Source organism: Nansenia antarctica, assembly GCF_963989245.1.
Source record: "Nansenia antarctica genome assembly, chromosome: 5".
Taxonomy (NCBI): Eukaryota; Metazoa; Chordata; class Actinopteri; order Argentiniformes; family Microstomatidae; genus Nansenia; species Nansenia antarctica.
In genome coordinates this window covers 22,610,946-22,630,320 of record NC_137690.1, presented here as the reverse complement: position 1 = coordinate 22,630,320, position 19,375 = coordinate 22,610,946, and the positions used below count along the sequence as shown (strand labels likewise).

Below are 19,375 nucleotides of genomic sequence, written 5' to 3'. Positions count from 1 at the left end.
CTTTGAATCTCTCTACGGCCCTTCTTTCCTCCACGAAGCCTAGCACAGGGGCCATACTCAGGGATACAGGTGAACTGCTTGGGTAACCCGTTTGTGGTTGTGTTGAAGGTCTGCTGACAAATGATTTTAGTTCTGCTGCTGCTGCTGCCAGTCCATCAGTAAACATTACCAGCGTGACTGAGGACTCTGCTGTAATCTCCATGCCTGTGGGAGAGCCACTGACTGTCCATAATGGCCTCTCAGACAGGGAGATGGCATTATTTATGCCTGAGGGCATGGGGGCAGCAGACAGTGGCAGAGATGAGTGGGCACAGCTGTGGGCTCTTAGGCCAGGGCAGACTTGGGCATCACTAACCCCAGTGGTCTGTCTCACCTGTTACACACATGCACTTTCTCTCACTCTCTGCTTATCATTACCCTGGAGCAATTCCAAAAGCAGTCATTTAACCTCCATCACTCCATCTGCCTCACTCTCTCTTGGTCTCCATCTTCATTTCACCTTTCCCCCTGCCTTCTTTCTCATTCAAAGTGTTCATCCAGCTCTCTTTTAACTTCTACTTCCTTCCTGTCCTCCACCCTTTTATCTCTGACCCTCTCCCACACACTTGCTCCCTCTCCGGAGTTGATGTGCTATTTTAGCACTTTGAGCTGCAAAGTTGGCAGGAAAAGCGCTACACAAATAAAGTTATTATTATTATTATTATTATTATAATGTCCATTGCTATGCTATGTCGTTGTAATCTTCACACAAAAAAAGTATATCTGAACATGAGCTGTTATTAGGGAAATGGTACAGGGGTGAGAATGAGTAGAGAGTAGGACAGGTCACCAGACCACCAGGTAGGAGGCAGAGACCACCCACACAGATCAGAGAGGGGCAGCTTCTCTCCCAAACATCAATCAAGATTGAGAAATAAAACCCAAAGAACAAAACAACTCCCCGATCATACATCTCTGATTACAAGACTCATCCCAAAGAGGTCTATATATCAACTACAGTACAAGAGCTAAAGGACTTTTGAATGTGAATGAGGAGAACCATCAGTGAGAGAGAGATACTGTATATGCTCCTTGTGGCAACTCTCTAACATACCCGTGAACCTCCACAGCATAAGAACTGGTGGTCAGCTCTGGACCCATGGCGGAGGGAAGCCCAGCTCTCTCTTGCTTGATGTTAACCTAGAGAGAAATGGCGTCTGCCAGTGTTTTTGTGTATCATTAGCCAGGCTGTTTTCATGTTTGCCCAGTAAATGGGGTATTTGCTGAGTCATCACCTTAGCCTAGGATATGAATTTTTCATGCTGAGTCACCCACATCATTGCTATTCAAAGGTACAACGTACTACACTTTGCTGCAGGTGTCAAGTGCAACGGCTCAACTCACCCTCTGACAGCTATGTATAACAACCGCATTAGCAGCATAATAACAATTGAGATCCTAGCCAACGGTAACGGAAAGTGATGCCAATGTATAATCCACACCATGCTGGTGACTTGCTTTCCCAAACAGTGAGAGTGCCTGCAGTAAAAAAAAAGACAAGTCTTACACACATTTAAAATCACCACAAGAGAAGATTAAATCAGAAAAGTTTCATGGCGCAGCCTTGTAAAAGGCTGTGTGTAAATCCCTTGGAATCTTAAAAGAATCCAATGGCTCTATCCATGACATTCACAATGCACCTTTAAGGTCTCCCTCACATTTAAGAGAACTGAAATTAAACGTTGTACAAAAACACAGCAACACTGCAGATACTGTACCTATTTGTCTGGATAATGCTTTAGATCAGTAAAGCATAGGCTTAATCTTCAGTAGAACAGAATAAATGTCTTCTTTCCTCTCTGTCTCAGCCTGCTTGAGCGGCTCTCTCTGTTGTGTGTGAGAGTCTCCTATCTATGTCTTTATCTGTCCGGGTGTATGTGTCTCACTGCAGGGCTAACTGATGGAGACAGTCTCTGTGCATCACCAAAAACAACCCCCCCCCCCCCCCCCCCGCCTAACCAACCAGTGCCCTGATCCCCTAACCAGATTATTGTCCCACTTGGCATGGGTACTGGAATATAGGACCATTATAGAGCCAACTAGACACTTTTCTCTCTTACAGTACTTGTACTCCACCACAGGGAATCTCCTTAATGGAGGATGCTGGGAAGGGGAGGCACGCCAAGGATGTTCTAACTGTGTAGGGTTGGGTGGTCGATGCTCTCTTCCCCTTCCTCACCAACTATACTTAAACCACCTGACTGGAGGAATCATCCTTAAATCACACTGAACCTGGCCTCTCTCTCCCCTCAGCACACAACAACCTGAGGGGTGAGGGTCGAGAGGCCCAGTTTAGGAAGCATTAGAAGAGTTGCGATGAGGAGTCTGTCATCACCCGGTTCAGAGGCTAGGACTTTAGGGAGGTAGAAGGGCTTCTTAATGGTGTAGATGAAGACAGTGATGTAATTTAGGAAGCATCTCCGACATACATCTCAGGAGGGACAGGACGGAGAGAATGTGAAGAGCGCCGAGCGCACCTCCCTCCCTCTCCCTCCCTCTCCCTGTGTGTCTCTCATACCCTACAAGGACAGATGTGACCAGCTACCCACTCTGTGTTTGATAAACACCAAGTCCTCCCCCTGTTCCCTCTCATTCTCGTTCTCTGCCTCTCCCCTTCTCATTAAGCCTCTCAAACTACTTCATGACAGTCAAAAGGGGTATATTTAACTGAAATTTAACAATTATGTTTTGTGGTAACCTCTGAAGGCATGAAAATGTCAGAGCCCATAGTTGTTAGAATGCCACAGTACCTTAAAGGAGGATCCTGAGGTGAGGCTGGAAGAGGAGATCTTGAAGGGGGTTGCTGTCAGGCCCAGGGTCAACTCTGACAAGGAGAGACACATACAAATTAGATGAAAAGCTCTATAAAATGCTGTCATTTCAAATAGTGTCACACCACACCAGTGAGACAGCTTAGAGATGAGCAGCTGTTAAATAGAGACAAATACCATACGTCTACACATATCTGTATACTGTACTAGACATTACATGATGTGCCTGTGGCCCCACAGTGTGCTGGGGGGTGGCCATTACTCAGTTACATAAACTGCCATGGTGTCATAAACATTGAGTTTCATGTCTAATGAGTGAGTCACAAGTATGGACAAAGCCACCGCTAACATAAACAGTCATGTTCATCCTCCTCCAAGTGCATACACGTGTTTCATAGCTGACCTGCAAACACATGCACATAGGCACGCACGCGCACGCGCACGCACTCGGACACACACACACACACACACACACACACAATGTGTCACACTACACAGGTCTGCATCACGCACGCGCAAACTTTTAAGACAGGAGCTCTGTCAGTCTAAGCACAGCTGGGACACTGAGATACCTGTGGGATGCAGACCAGCGTAGGGTACTGTGCACTCTAGACTGCTGTACATTTTCAAGCCTATCTTCAGTCAGTAAGCTTCCAAAAAAGGAGCCCAAAGCCATTAAAGCAAATTGGGCTTAAAAGCAACAGTGCAGACCTCTTGAAGAAGGCCAGTGGAGCTGTCAATAGGGGGGTGGGGGGTGGGGCTGGGGTAAGAGGCTCATTGGTGCTGACTATAATAGACATGCCTCAGGCAGGGTCTTAAGTAAACTGTTTGGGTTGGAGGTCCTGGTTGCTGGAAAGAGCTGGAACACAAGACTGTGTGTTTGGACAGATCTCCACAGCAGCAGCTGTGACCAGGCTGCGTCTAACACACACAAAGACACCAACGCGTACTGTACAGAGACAGACAAACACATATTGAAAGACACGGGCCTACACGCATGAATGATGTGTTTCAATTGACAGTGGTTATGAGAGTTGGGGGCATTACAATGTGGTGGAATAGTTCTAGAACCACATGATGTACATATTTTTAAGTGCATGGGCTGGAAGGTTTGGTGCTCAAATCTAACAAGGGGTATTGGTAGTAGTGTGTGTGCTTTATGTGTACACGTGTGTGTGTGTGTGTGTGTGTGTGTGTATATATATATATATATATATATGTACAGTAAGTGTACATACAAGTGAGTGGCACATAGACTGCTCTGTTGTGGATGTTGGTATTCTCACTCTACAGGAATGCCAGAGAGAGACAGTATTGTGCCATCAGGTCGTACAACTGCCCATTGTTGCGTGTCCTTGTTCCCATACCATTGGCCTCACCCCCCCCTCCACACCCACCATGTGGCCATCACAGTGACAATGCTTTCGCCATGCCCACTTCTGACCTCCAACCCACACATCCACGCGCCCCGACCTGCCTGTCCACAATCGCAGAGTTCATCTCTTGCGACAGACCCCGCTGGCGTCTCTGGTCTCCCACGGCAACAGGGATTCCAGGGTGATCTGAAGGCTGAGATTAGCATTCTGGGCCGGAACTGGGCCAAAGGATGCATATCTGCACTACCTCCACACACACGTATTGTATACAGTAAACAGTACTGCAGTAGACTGAGCTGTAGGGCTTCAACACGCCACAGTACTGCGTGTTCCACTGGCAATGTTTGTTTATCTACTGTAAGACTAAAGGGGGAAAGACCAGGCACTCTCAGTCTCCTTTGGTAACCAGAGCGCTGATCAAGACACAGGAGACTAAACGCACACGAGATGCACAGGAGCTTTTTTTCCCCCTCAAAGACCGATCTCAACATGCATGCCTGATCTGAGCTGACCCACAACAAGACCAGCCAGATCTTCATGTCCCAAATCCTACCTATTGCCCTGTATTGACCTATTGCCCTGTGTTCCCATACCGAGGCTGGGAGTGTAGATTGTTGATGCTCCTACCTGCTCTCTGTCCCACAGTGTTGGTGGTGATGCGTGGGACCATGGGGGTCATGTTGGCTCTGGAGGAGGAGGAGGAGGAGGACGAGGTGGCGCTGGTGCGCCCATCTCTGACCTCGAAAGTAAGGAAGGTCTTCATGTCGGGGTCTGCCTCTCCCTGGCTGTCCCGCTGTACAGCTGCTCTCCCTGGGGTCCTCTCTTCCTTTGAGTCGCCACAGGCGTGCTTCAGCTTTTCACCCGGCCGCCTCGTCCCGCCCACAGCGTTCAGGGATTGGCCTGCTGAGGGCAGAAGCTTGTTGGACACACCCCCTTGTTGAGCTAAGCCCTGGGATTGGACTAGGCTCTTCGAGGAGGAGGAGGAGGAGGAGGAAGAGTAGGATGTGCAGCCTACGTGGGGCTTCCCTGGCCGGTCTGCAGGGGTGGTGATGGATGCTGGCCCTCCTGCCTCCGGTCTCTTGTCTCCAAACAGCTGGTTGGCTCGGGCTAGGGGGGTCTGGCCGGTGGCGTTATGGCCCGTCCCGTTCCTCAGAGAGCCCCTCTTCAAAGCCGGGACACTGGGGCTGGGCTCTGTGAACTTACGCACCCTGTCCCTCACAGAGTTGGCCCTGCTGAACGGGGCCAGCACAACCTCTTTCTTCTCAGCCACTGCAGAACAGAGACAGAGTGCATGAGTGGAAATTATTGACACACAGAGGAACACGTACATAGACGTAACTAAAATAACATAACCTCGGTTAGTTCATCACCAATACATCCGGTGCAACTGACGCACAAAGAGATGTGGAAGCGTCTCACAGCCCTCTTGAAGGCAATAAGCCTTAGATCCACAAAACTCAAAGTAGCACACTCAGAACACTATCCATGGTCTCCTCCTCCAAAAGCTCTCTTGAAATCCCTTTCCTCCCTCCCTCATTTCATCTCCCCTTCTCTTGCCCCAGCCCCCCTCTTTTCTTGAATCTCCCTCCCTCATGCTTCCTCTTTTTTCTTTCCTCTTCTTCGGTCATGAGCTGAAAGATTTGTACTATTTTAGTTTCCTGTGAGTTTCTAAGGTCCTAGGAGATGCTAAGTACTACGAGCTAATCAAAGGTCATGTAGAGGAAAGTGGCTGAAAGCCACCGCTCTTGTGACCGCATAGGGAACAATGCAGAGAAAAGATAGATGAGATTGAAAATTAGGGCCAAAGACAAAAATAGAGTGTAGTGAAGGTATACATGGACGTCTCCTTTATTGTGTCAAAAAATGTGTTGCTATGCAACAAAATAATGTTTACATGGAACAGTGTGCCGAGAAGCACACACACACACACACACACACACACACACACATCCACGGCAGACGGTACACTGCACAGTACTCTCTCTCCCTCCCTCTACTCCTCCAGAGGTGCACCATTACCCACCCCTACCCTTGGGAGACGGGCCCTATACGGTCATGCTGGCCCCGGGGCTGCACAGGCTCAGGATGGGAGCCATTAGATGATAGGAGGGCAGGACGTCTTGATATTAGCAGAACAACTATAACTCAGGAGGACTAGCGCCTCCGGGCTCTTTCTCCTCTGGTGTGATATTATCAACACCGTTAGGAGAGATCTACTGTAACGTCTCATTCATGAGACAGGCATCTACTCTCATCGACTACTTAGCTCCCTCATGTCAAGTCCAACTACGAACCTTCACCATTGTGTGTGTGTGTGTGTGTGTATATGTATGTGTGTGTGAGAACTGTACATGTATGTTTGTGTGTATGTGTGTTTGTACAATAAAATTGCTTACCTGCATCCTTTGCATTACTGAGAGGAGTGAGTGTAGAATCTCTGCTGAGAGGGACCTGAGAGAGACAGAGACAGAGACACATGAGATTCACGGGAGGACGTTGGGGTGAGACAGCAGAGTAGCCATGGTGACATCCATGTGAACACATGCAGACGACCGGGTCGAGGTTTCATTCTGTAACGGTGTTTGTTAGAGCCAGACTGCCAGGTTCTGTTTTTGTCTGAGGGGGACAGGGGGTGGGCCCCAGCCTCCTGATTGTAATTGTAAACACCCACTGTGCATTAGTGTATTATGGGGTTCTATAAAAGAGCCTGGAGCCTGAGTCGGGTAAACAAGTCATAGTGACCGAAGGCCCTCGATGAAGGGATTCAGCGAACAAAACAGAAAGTGAATACAGAAGCATCCATCTCCAGCCTGTGTGTTTGTCTGTTACGGGGCTTCAGCACTGCTGGTGCTGCGGACTGAGGAGACACAGATCACTGGCCAGGCGCTGTGTCTCCCCTCCTGACAGGAGGTGGATGAGACAGAGAACAGAAGTGAATCAGAACCGACCCCGACAAAGCAACGTTTTGGGACCAGTTCTGAGGTAACGAACGTGTTTGTGTAGCCAAGAAACAGAGTCAAACAAACAGGGCTTAACACGCGTCGAGAGAAACATGAGATGTTTATAGCTGTCAGTGTGACAATGGTGTGGCTGAGAAATTATGTGTCACGGAGAGGGAGAGAGGGTGGGGGGGGAGGGGGTGAGGGGGGTAAAGAAAGAAAAAATCTCAACAAGTTAATGAGCATTGCAGCCAGTTGATGCAACACAGCTCAACAGCCCCCTCTAGTGGGGTTATGCATTCAAATATTCTACTTCTCCTTCTGGTACAGCGGAATACAGTGTGGGTTCATGATTCAATGTTCTAATGTGTCACATTGCTGATACTAGTTTGTAAGCTGTACCTTCTGTTCCTGGATGTCAATCTTTCCTCTGGCACTTCCGTTAAGCAGGCCGTTGTGGGAGCCTGGAACTCTCCTGGATAAGACGGCCCCATCAGACTGATCACGGTCAGGGTCAGTGACAGAGATGTCGTGGCTAGGTGGGGCTGGGTGGCTGGCTGGACGGTGGTTGTTGCTCTCAACCTCGGAGTCCGTGCTGGAGGAGTCCACTCGGCCGCGTCCAACAGGTGTGGACACGCCCCCGCTCAGGTCAGACGTCCCAGAGTCCAGCCGTTTCCGTGACAGCAGGCCGGCGCTGTCGGAGGCCTCGGAGCCCAGGCAGGGTCGTGCTGGTGGGCCCACGCTGGAGTCAGAGGTGCCAGAGTCCAGCCTCTGTCTGAAGCAGGAGGTGATGCTGGGCTCCGAGGCCCCGGAGTCCAGGCGGCTGCGGTGAGCTGAACACTGGCTCCTGTCTGACGCCCCAGAGTCCAGTCTGGCCCGGAAGGCTGAGCTCACACTCTTCTCAGAAGCTCCAGAGTCTATACGGGCCCTGGAGGGCACTGAGGCCAGGCTGCGATCAGAGGCCCCAGAGTCAGAGCGCTGGCGGTGGGGCAGGACTGCGTCCGGCTCTGATGTCACAGAGTCCCGCTGTGGCAGGCCCGGCAAAGGCCCCGGGACCTCCTCGCTCACCAGGGGGTCCAGAACCAGCACCATTCCTGAGTTGGAATCTATGACACACACACACACACACACACACAGTGAGTAGAACCTACTCATGTACCTATAGTACACACACACATACACACACACGCACAGAGGATTTCATCCTATGGAACAGTTTTCAGTACTCTGTACTTCGTCTTTTCTGTTTCTCCGAACTAACACAAACAAGATGGAATGTCACATGACGCACAGTTAGAGCTGAATTTGGTGTCTTGAGGTTATGAATGGCTTCCGTTGCCTCCCAAGCCCCCCGAGCACAGAGCTAAAGATGTAGGAGCGCCTCTGGGGATCAGAGAGGAGATACGTGGAGACATGAGGGGATGTAGGCATTTCCTCTACGCCAGCCTCCAATCCCTGGACAGTTTGTGTATGTGTGTGTGTGTGTGTGTGTGTGTGTGTGTGTGTGTGTGTGTGTGTGAGTAAGTGAGACAAACAGAGTGTAAGAGAGCAAGCAAGCACCGGAACATTAGGTGGTAACTAAACTCAGGAAGTGTAGGGGGAAGTGGGGGTGAAATAGAGACTAAGACAAGTACTTCCCCCTCCCCCGTGTCCAACCTCCTTCATTCCTCCTCCTCTCCTCAGGAAACCACACTCCAAACAACACTGCCGTGCCCACACCCACCCCCCCCTCCTCCAGTCTAAGTCTCTCCAACACTCACATCCCTTGGTGCTACTCTGAGGCTGGACACAGTCAGCCTCACAAAGTCAGTGTTCTAACAGCATAGACATCACCGCATGTCCTATCCAAATAGGCAAACAGGGTTCACAAAGCGTGCAGGACTATCGTTTACAAATCACATCCCTGAGGGGGAAGCCCCAACTCTGGTCTGACCAAGCCACAGAAGACTCTCTCAGCTTCCAATGCCTGGGTTGCACTAAATAGTTGTGTAATAGAGTTTGACTAAGAGACATGCCCATCATGCACATTCACTTCATCATCATCACAACAAACAGATATTGCCTGCTTGTCTGACACGTGACAGACCACAACACAGTGAGATGCGTTATCTAGTGATGGGCTTTGGTCCACTCCAATTAAAACAGAACTATGGTTGAAGTGAAAGGCAGCAGAAGGAGCACATCTCTTGACCTCTCGCACTAGTGTCGTTGGCTCTTTGTACTGTGTCCATTGTGCGTTGTTGTGAAGATTTCTGGGAAAACCCCTTCTGCTCTTGGATAATGAGAGATTAGTCTTAAAATAACCATAGGGGGGCATAATGTGGACCGCTCGCCCTTCCCTGAATTAATGAATACACAAACACAAAGCTGCAACAACAACAACAACAACAAAACACAAAAGGGGTATTTTCAACGCAGAGTTGTGTAGTGTGGCTCCCTGGGGAAATGGAGGGACGGAACACATTCCACTCAGTGCCTCTGCAAACAGCTAATTTCCTAAATCACAGGCTTGTCACTAATACTATATGGAGCGTTAGTGTTAACTTGCCCAAGAGTATGCTACTGTACCGTTTGTTTAAATGTATGTGTAAGACAGGGGTAGATGTGTGTACATGGTGGTCACGTACACGCATCTCCTCCTCCTCCTCCTCCTCTCCCACCCCCCAATCTTCCATATTTAGCAGAGTTTTTCTTTCTCTCCCCTTTTCTCTGTTAAAATACACCACTACCCTCCACACCATACCACCACTGACCTACCCCACCCTATCCTGTCCGTTCCCAGCCACAAACTTCCTGTGTCTTTGTACTATCGGCGTCCATTTCAAACAGCTCCTCCCCACAATCCCTCAGACCTCTCTGGAGGTCCGCTCCTGCCGCTAGCCCTGACTTCACCCCGGCCCTAATTGCAGGGCGAGAGTAAGGCAGGGAGAGCTGTGTGTTTCTGGGCCACGTTAAAACAGAGTTCTGCTCTGTTCTGCTTGAAATAGTAGAGGTATCACTATGGGTGTGTGTTCCCCCTTTGAAATTCCTGTGCCCTCCCATAAGACCAGAAACGGACACTGGTCGTTGAGCAGGATCCTGTGTGCAACATGAACTTACTATGGACCATTGGATCTAGGTTTGGTTCCCTGAACACCTTCCACCTCAGATAAAAAATAATACTCAAGGGCGAATGAGTTTGGTTAACAAAACCAGTCGGGCCATATTCAAACCAGTCGGCCTATATTCAAATCAGTCAGGCCATAACCACATTTTCAGTCCTTTCCTCTCATCCTTGGTTGCATCTCTCTCAATCCAACCTAGCACTCTTTTGTCCATAAAACCTATTCTTCATTGTCTAGATGTGTGTGTACAAGTCACAAGGTTTTAGGTTGGAGTACCACATTCATACCTAGTAAAGTGAATCATTCATTCATGTTTTATTTTTAGGTCCGCTAACACAGTGGTAAATGAAATTCCTTCACACACAAAGCTAGAGCAGTTAGTCCCATGACTGGGGTGTCTCTAACCTGTAATACGGTTGTAGAGGAGCTAAAAACAAATCTGACCCTGTCAACTCCACTGACCTCCACCACAGTAAAATGGCTCTATTGGCTTTTTCACAATCAGTCTAGAGGAAATTGCATTGAGAGGTGCATGAATGTGGAGATACAGGCAATATTCGAATCAATGTTGTGTTAAGTCTAAGCCCCTATCCAAACCCGACCTTTAAGCTAATGCAAAAACTGCCATATAAACATGCCTTATATACAGTACAAACATTTAAACAGTTTACAGTATGTGTTTGTTGTGACTAAAACTGTGTGTGTGTGTGTGTGTGTGTAAAACTTATACACTGGCTATTCTACAAGCCTCACGGATGGCAGTCACACCTGAGGGCTGCTTCAGTGTGGAATACTGTTGCTCACCTGTCCTGTGCAGTTCTTTGCCCTGCTGCGTCTGGTGGCTGCGCAGCTCCCGGATCTGTGATCTGATTCGCTCTCGCTCACCAAGGCTCTCCCTCTCTGTGTCCTGCAAAAACAAAATACGCAAATCAGAGACACTGACTGACTTACAATGCATCGCCTCGATGCATAGACAAAGGAATAGGGACCTTTAATATCTTCTGACATGATGTTCCAAGATGGGAAGATCGAACAGAGACCACCCGCCCATCCCATCCCATCCCTCCCAACGGTCCGATCAGATCAGTGACAAAAACAAACAAACAGGTGCATAAAGTTCTGTATGGGGGCAATCAGAGCAGTCTTGTGTAATACGTCAGGGTCTAGCAGTCCTCAAAGAGAGAGGCCTGGCCTGGCCTGCTGTGATAATAACAACACTAGCCTCATGTCTCTACCCTGTCCCTCCTCATCGTGGGAAAAGACAGCTTCAGAGCATTAGCCAAACACACCTTTGCAGGTGAACTAACCCATACTTGAGAGCTGAATTCTATACCAAGGGAGTCTGTGACTCAGTGGTAACACCCATTGACCCTTTGACCCTCTGGAGTGATGGTTGCAGGGTGTGGCTAACGCACTGGGTTGCTGAACATCTGCCTGGCCTCTGGGCAGCCCATCTATCTGACCTCTGACCCTGGCCAAGATGGAGGAGGGAGAGGTCAGTCTGAAGTCTGGCCCTCAGGATAGAGAGAGCTGCACACGGTGCACAGCCAGGCAGGAGAAACAGTCTGGTCCTAATCTACATTGATAGAGGAAGGACACAGCAGGAGGGAGAGGCATAGAGGAGAGACTGCACACATTCATGGCATAAGGAGAGGAAACGGGGAGAGGTGGGGAGGTCGAGACGGAGAGGAAAGGGGAGAAGGAGAAGGGAAGATGTAGATGCTGCCACTGCTGTTGGGCCCCTGGTGCCTGACCTTCAGCTACTCCACAGGAGGATCAGCTGTACAAACACCAAGGCCTCCACACACGCACGCACACACACACACGTCCAAAAAGCTCCAGTGTCCCACAAACCACTCCACTAAAGTGCATCTGTGGTACAGTGTTGAAGGATCAGACCCTTTTATAGTGTTTCTACACATGCTTATTTAGAAATGTCAAAAATAACTTTACAGTAAGTAATGTATTTGAAACCATAAGGTATTTGACAAAACACATCCCAGAATAGTGAAACCAGAACCCTGGCTGCTTCACTGTTCTGTAAACATGTGATTCTGACCTTAAACACCCTTAAACAACAATTCTACCGTGTTTGTGTCAGAAATAGAGCAGTGAAACACCACTACCAATATTAAAACCAAATGTCATGTTTGACAAGACAGACACACACAAATGTTTAAATAGTCAGTACTTACTTCAGCTAACTTTAGCCACCGTTGAGAAAAAGTCAAATGGAGTGAATAGGAGCAGTAGACAGTTCAACATTTGTGGCCAAATCACCTCAAAATAACTACCAACAAAGTCTGAAAGTTCATTTGAGATGATTTGGCCATGCAATATTTAATTTTGTCTCCTGCTCCCATTCACAGCATTAGATTATTTTCCTTAGCGGTGGCTAAAGTGAGCTGAAGTGAGTACAGTTTCTCCTAGACCATATACTATTTTCACGGTAAGGAACCAAAGTGTAATATCCCTTTAATCAAATCAGGCTGTGGTCAGAGGGAGGTGAGAGAGTGGCAGGTAAGTGAGTGAGCAAACGGAGCCTGCTCCAACCAAACACACCTGAGAGGGAGACGTGAGAACGGCCTCGTGGGTTCTGCTCCATTGACTATGACCATCCCCACCTAGAGTTCAGCAGCGGATAACAGGACAGTAGCTCAATCACAGTCATACTCTCACCAGACAAAAACACAATAGGCTCATTATCTGTGTACTGTAAGAGGTGGAGCACTGGTCTGAGATCAGCTTAGTGACTCATTAGCCTGTGAGTGATGAGCCAGGACCAGCCACTGACCGTCTCACTAAAACACTTCATCTCAACAGCTGCAACAGCACACACAGAGGAAAAGGAGAGAGAGGCTAGGTTGATCAATAGAGATAATTGAAAATTGAAGAATTTAAAAAAACACCAACACTACTCTCATGATACTCTTAAGGAGGGTTTTTCATTCAAAGAGGCTGAGGCGGTAATGATGTGTGAGCTGGAAGCACAAATTAGGAAGAGCCCCCCCCCCCCCCCCCCCCCCCACCCACCCCAGTGTTCCTCTCCTCCCCTTCCCTATCCCCCTCCTCTCCTTTGCCCCTCCTCTCCTTTGCCACGACCAGGAGCCTGTCAGACAGTGATAATTTCACAGCTCCCCCTAAACCACAGGGAACATAGTTCTCACAGACACAGAGACTGAGGAAAGAAAGAGATAAAGTGGTGTGTGAAGGAGAGAAAAGACAAAGCCGTTGCCAATCCCACGCTGTAATTAGCGGCCTCACTCTGGTCTCTGGCCCTGACAGAGCAGAGCAGACCTGACCTGATTGAGTGGGACCAACCAACCCAGTCCCCAACCCAGACAGCACCCTGAGCGGCTCTGAGCTGTGCTCTTGTGGCTGGTCCTGACCTCACACAGGTCACCTCATCTGTCCTCAGGAGGCTGTTTGCTGCTTGTCTCGAGTTGTAATTGTGAAGGTTCTGCCTCCTCCACACAAACATGGCAACTGTCCTCTGGCCTGACCACAGCCGAGGCGTGGGCCATCTGGACTCCTCTGAACCCTTGCAGCCACACAAAAACAACAATAAAGGCTGAGAGAGGACAGCCTTAGCTTTCATCAAGCCACAGAGATCCAGCCACACCAAGGATTAGCTACCTGGGTTTGAACAGGCTTATTTTCCATCAGCTTGCAGATGAGGTCAGACCATCCACATGGATGAGGGGAGTCTGAGAGGGTCATTTTCCATTACTGCATGGCAAAACCCGAGAAGCCACACGCTCGGCCTGCCTCCAATAAGTGAAATACAGTAGCAGGAATGAGGTAGCAATCATTTCATCACACACACACACACACACACACACACACACACACACACAGCCCCATTTTTCAGCACCACACATCATTCAAATGCCAGGCTAAACTCTCTCTCTCGCCCCTTTCTGTCTTCCTCGCTATAAATAATAATAATAATAATTCATTAAATGTATATAGCGCTTTTCCGAGGCTCAAAGAAGCAGATGTTGAGCCCAGTTATCTCTTGTAGCTCTTTACTCAGTTTGTTACAGCGCAGGTTTATGATGAGATCAGATTAGAGAACAAACAAGACTGTCTACAGTCGTCGTCCCCTCCCTTGCCTCACCTCTGCCTGTTCTACACACACCTGGCACTGACAGAGACACTACCCCAAGCTACCGTTCGCTTTCAAATTAAGTTTTAGGAACATAGATACATTCTACTGTTAATTATGGTGAACAGCTATATAGCATATTTGTAGTTAAAGCTCAGAGGCAGGTAGAGGCAGGCAGGTATCCTATACACCTTAGCCTAAAGGAAAAGAGAAATAGAAAGAAAGAGAGACAGAGGAGCTAGACTTGTGAATGGAAAGAAAGGATGCGTCCTCTACCTTTTCTCCCTGGCTCCTTTTACTGTCCCTCTCTCTCTCAGCTCTCCCTCTCGTAGTCAAGACGTCCTCTACTCTGCCTCCCTACTCCCCAAGTCACCATACACTCCTACACCACACACACACACACACACACACACACACACACATTTTCACACACATACTCTTACACTAAGAGGCCACTCCCTCAACTTCCCCCCTCTCCCATTCTGTCTCCACAGGGCTCCCTCTCCTTCACCCTCACTCACTTTTCTTATAGGTTAGTGGGCGCCTGGTTGACAGTCTTTTCCTTTGTTTTGACAAAAGTTAACTCCTTTGTTCTTGCCAATTGTGACTGAGCCTTAATTGGCAAGTTTCTTCAGACAAAAGAGAAATATAGCATGAAACCTCTGCACTTAAAAAAAAAAAGAAGAAAAAAAAAGAAAAATATGTATGTTTTTTTTTCAGTCCCACAAAAGTTGTTTCTTCAAGCCAACATTCTTTCACCCATACATGTAATTACAGATTTGAACTACACTGTACGTGTACAAAATGCTCTTTTCTACTGGCCAGATGGAAGCTTTTACCTCAGTTATCCCCTTCAATTCATGCACATTCATTATGAACATAGTCATCAATAACCACTAGCAGGCCCATTGGTGCCTGGTGAAAAACTGAGCATAACAGCCACAATACATAAATAAATGGAACTCCCACCAATGATTAAAATGAAAATGTTTGCATTGTATTCTCATTTGAATGTGAGATACAAACTGCTCTAATACATCAACTGAGGTCAGCAGCTGTATTTAGGTGGCTGCTGTAGACCTTTACACTCAAAGTGTGTGTGTGCGTGCTTGTGATCTATAGACTACTATCTGAGGCCTCCATCTGCCCCAGCACAATCGAGTGCAGCTCAAAGAGATCCGCTCCTGTGATGCATGTGGAAGGAGTCCTGCTGCCGGTGGCTGCTGTTGTTCTTGGCCGCGTCCCCATTAGAGCAGACTGAACTACTGGGCCACAGCTGGTGGGCTGTCTGTCTGCCCCCCCCCTCACCCCCGCCCCCTCACCCCACCTGTGGCTCTCTGACAGCATGAGGACCAGATCAGCCCCGCCATCTGAGCACAGAGCCCCCTGTCTCAGAAGAAGTGAGGTAGATGGGTCTGTATGTTTGTGTGCCCCGTGACCCTAAAATGCTATCCTATTTCCTGTCAGTAGAGCCAGACTCCAAACACACAGCCACAAAGAAACAAAAAAAAAAGACACCCACTGAACTCAGTCACAAGTTCAAATATATAAAGGATACTCACACAGGACACACTCCCAACACAGACATACAGAAGACGTTTAAAAGTCAAGGACAGCTGTGCCACCAAATCCTGTTACTCTGGCCTAGAACAATTACACAATTACATTACTGTAGCTTCATCTTCACACAATAGAGCAAAAGATTTATAGGGTGCCAAAATCTATGACTAACAACATCAGACTGTAAAGGAAATACCACAAAAGAGAACCAGTTGTTGACGTCAATGCTTTTTGTTACGAGCCAACAAGACTATCAGAGCACGTGACAAACTTTTCTCTGTTATGATGATTGTATACTACTACTCAGGCTAAGCTGGACAGACTCACCCCCCCCTCTCCATCACTTTCACAAACCCTAAAAAGGACTGCATGCAATAGGAATTACCTTAATTTTTTCCCACAGAAATCCTGTGATTAGAAAACAGAGCATTCATCAAAGCGAGTACAGACACAAACTGATCAAACGACCCTGATAAGATACCATCTGGCCCCAGGCGACTTCTCCCAGACAGGCTGTTTTACAGTGATGCCATTAAGACATTATCAGTGTGCTACACTCATCAGTCAATCTGTAATGCTTACACAGGAAAAATCTCATTATATCATCTTGAAAAGACGCCATTCGGTTTAACAATCCAGTTGTTTGTTTCACTAACCACAAGGGGGCCTCTCCTAACCAAACTTGAAGAGATTCCAGTCTCAGCCCTGAGAGGAAGAGAGAGAGAAGAGAGGGATAGCGATAGAAAGGCAAAAAGAGAATATATCAATCTTATCCAATCTTAAAAATGCACACCCACGCCACACCTCTGGTGCCGTACCACACATAATCGAACGTTTTGATTTCCCCTCGTGCCGGAGTGTGTGAGTGACAGGCTGTGTAAATAGTAATGTGTAAAATGACATGCTTGGCTTGGAGGGTGTTCATATCACTCAGGATCACCCTGCTTCTCCAAAACGGCAGTCCATGAGCAAATTTCCTTTCCTTTCTGGGTGTAGGTCTTAGCCAAAAAGTGAATGTGGAATGAAGAAGAAAAAAAATACATTCCTTGCGTCGTGGCAGCCACTGCGGTGTGTGTGTGTATATGTCTCATCTGGCATTCAGACAGACAATTTAAGTCTTTGGGCCATGGTAAGGACACACTCATGACACAGTGTCTGGCCCGGTCACATGCCTGGGTGTTTTTGCTTGCTGCATTCTTCATTGTGGCAGCAGAAAACCTCAGGGGTCACTGTTTCCGTACAGACATACACTCAGCACCCACAAATTAGTCTGTGCTGTGCTTATTTTCGCAAATAAAAGTTGATGCATACGTTGCAACATCCTCATTCTTCATTTCAAACTTTAGATCTTTGTATAAATTATTGAGGCAGAGACCCCTCCTCCCCCCAGAGACCCCTCCCTGTACTCACCCCTGGTCCCAAGTTGCTATGGGTCTCGAGGGTCTCTGGCTCCAGGTATCGACCAGCAGGCCTCCCCTTCTCCACCGCTCCTGAGACACACACAGCCAACGTGTTACACACGCATATAGAAACACACCTGACACAGAAATACACCCACAAAGGCTGAGCAGGGAGGGAGACATGGTGGCATGTGTGATTACACTGGTAATGACTGAGAACTGAGTAAAGGTGGGAGGAACAGGTTCCAAACCAGCCTACCTAGTCTATAACTAGCCACTGCTGAATTAAAAAGGGGATGAGAGGTGGGTAGAGATAGTGAGAGAGTAAAATGATAAAAAGCGAGAACTTGGGTGACAGGGGACATGATTATCTGAGAGAGGTGTCCCAACATGTCCTCCTTATCAGGTAGCAGGGAGCAGTGTCTACCTCCCTCCCTCTGTGTGTGTGTGTGTGTGTGTGTGTGTGTGTGTGTGTGTCTACCTCCCTCTGTGTGTCAGCCACACCTTCCCCACGTCATTGAGTCTCTCCTAACCACTGTGGGTGACAGGGGCCTCACATAGACCAGACAGGGCTAAGGAATGGCAGGAATCCACTATCTGCTCCCCCATCACAGGTAAGATCTGCACCACCGACCACGTATAACACACACACACACACACACACACACACACACACACACACCTGAGGGAGACATTGCCTCACCACCTAAACTGGGTCACACTGAATCCCACCCAGAACACCATGGGCCTGTTCAGGATCAACATCCTATTCTGACTTTTCCCTCTACCTCCTCCTCCCCCTCACTCTCTATCTATCTATCTGTTCCTCCTCTGGTGTACTCACCCTGTCCCTCCTCATCTCGCAGGCGGCGGATAGCTGCTCTAATCAGCTTCCTCTCCTCATACTCGCTGGCTCCGCGTAGCTGCACAGAAACACACAGGCACCCATTACAACCAGTAGGAAAGGTCCACTTCACCAGTGGACAGCAACACACACACACATGTATGTACACAGAGATACAGACAAGAGAAAGAGATGGGCCGACTGAGCTGTGAGAGTGATAATAACCTGACCCGTCTATTCACTAGTGGGCCCGTGTCTGTGAATGCAACGGACGATTGTTAAGGAGTGTTGTGGTGACTCTGCGTACTGTGTTGTATACCTACCAGTCTAGTAAGCTCATCAATATCCTCGATGGCTTGTAGCTTCCCAGAGAGAATGTCTAAAGTGTCACTTGATTCCGACCTGAGAATCACATACACACACACACACACACACACACACACACACACACACACACACACACACACACAAAGACACACACACACACACACACACGTCAAGGTGCATGTTTAAAGAGACAGTTATGACTAGATTGCCAAAGGTGGAGTGAGCTCCACAATGGGACAGTTATTGTAGTGTTGTGGAATCTCCTGGCTCCTCTCTGAGCTGTGAGCTCTACCATGCTGAGTGTGATGCTTAGGCAGCGCAGAAACCCAAGATGCCAGACAGTTTTTCTTGGCTGGGAAAAACATCAGAAAAGATTCCCAAATCCAGCCTGGAAAAAGTAACAGCATGTTGGACACACGAAGGACAGAGCCTGCCTGACACAGCCTGGCAAAGGTTTTTCTCTTCCTCCTCCTTCTCCTCATATATCTATCCATCTCCACTGCCTCTTTTCATTCCTCTCTGTGACTCATTCCACCTCTTCCTCTCCTCCTCCTCCTCCTCCTCCTCCTCGCCTCATTGGTATTAGAGGATGTGTGGAACGTTGTGGGGAATGCTTCACATTCCAACAGTGAATAGCAACGGATAATATTGCATTCAGAAGGATTGTGTGTGCATGCGCGTGTGTGTAGGAGGGGTGCGTGTGTATGTGTGTGTGCGCACAAATGTGCGTGCATGTGTTTGACTTTTGATTTCACAAAATCCTGCACTTCTGTTATTTTTGTAACCCAAGTAATCCAACTACAACAGCGGATGGAAGTCATTTAACGCTGCCATTGTTCATAATAGGATCCAGTAGCAAAGGGGGGGGGGCTACGATACTGTATAGGTCTGGAGAGACGTGGAGGAG

The 19,375-nt window shown here is 48.2% G+C and overlaps 1 protein-coding gene across 1 annotated transcript in view; it reads right to left on the bottom strand.

The window, feature by feature from the left end:
- Positions 1–19,375, bottom strand: part of smtnb (smoothelin b) — a gene marked incomplete at both ends in the record, with an annotated part of 49,915 nt that overhangs the window by 14,207 nt on the left and 16,333 nt on the right. The window contains 8 exons of the mRNA XM_080531477.1: positions 2,790–2,863; positions 4,814–5,455; positions 6,583–6,637; positions 7,528–8,231; positions 11,034–11,136; positions 17,308–17,387; positions 18,142–18,220; positions 18,465–18,543. Coding sequence (XP_080387603.1) covers positions 2,790–2,863; positions 4,814–5,455; positions 6,583–6,637; positions 7,528–8,231; positions 11,034–11,136; positions 17,308–17,387; positions 18,142–18,220; positions 18,465–18,543 — 1,816 coding nt within the window. The remainder of the gene's footprint in view (positions 1–2,789; positions 2,864–4,813; positions 5,456–6,582; positions 6,638–7,527; positions 8,232–11,033; positions 11,137–17,307; positions 17,388–18,141; positions 18,221–18,464; positions 18,544–19,375) is intronic.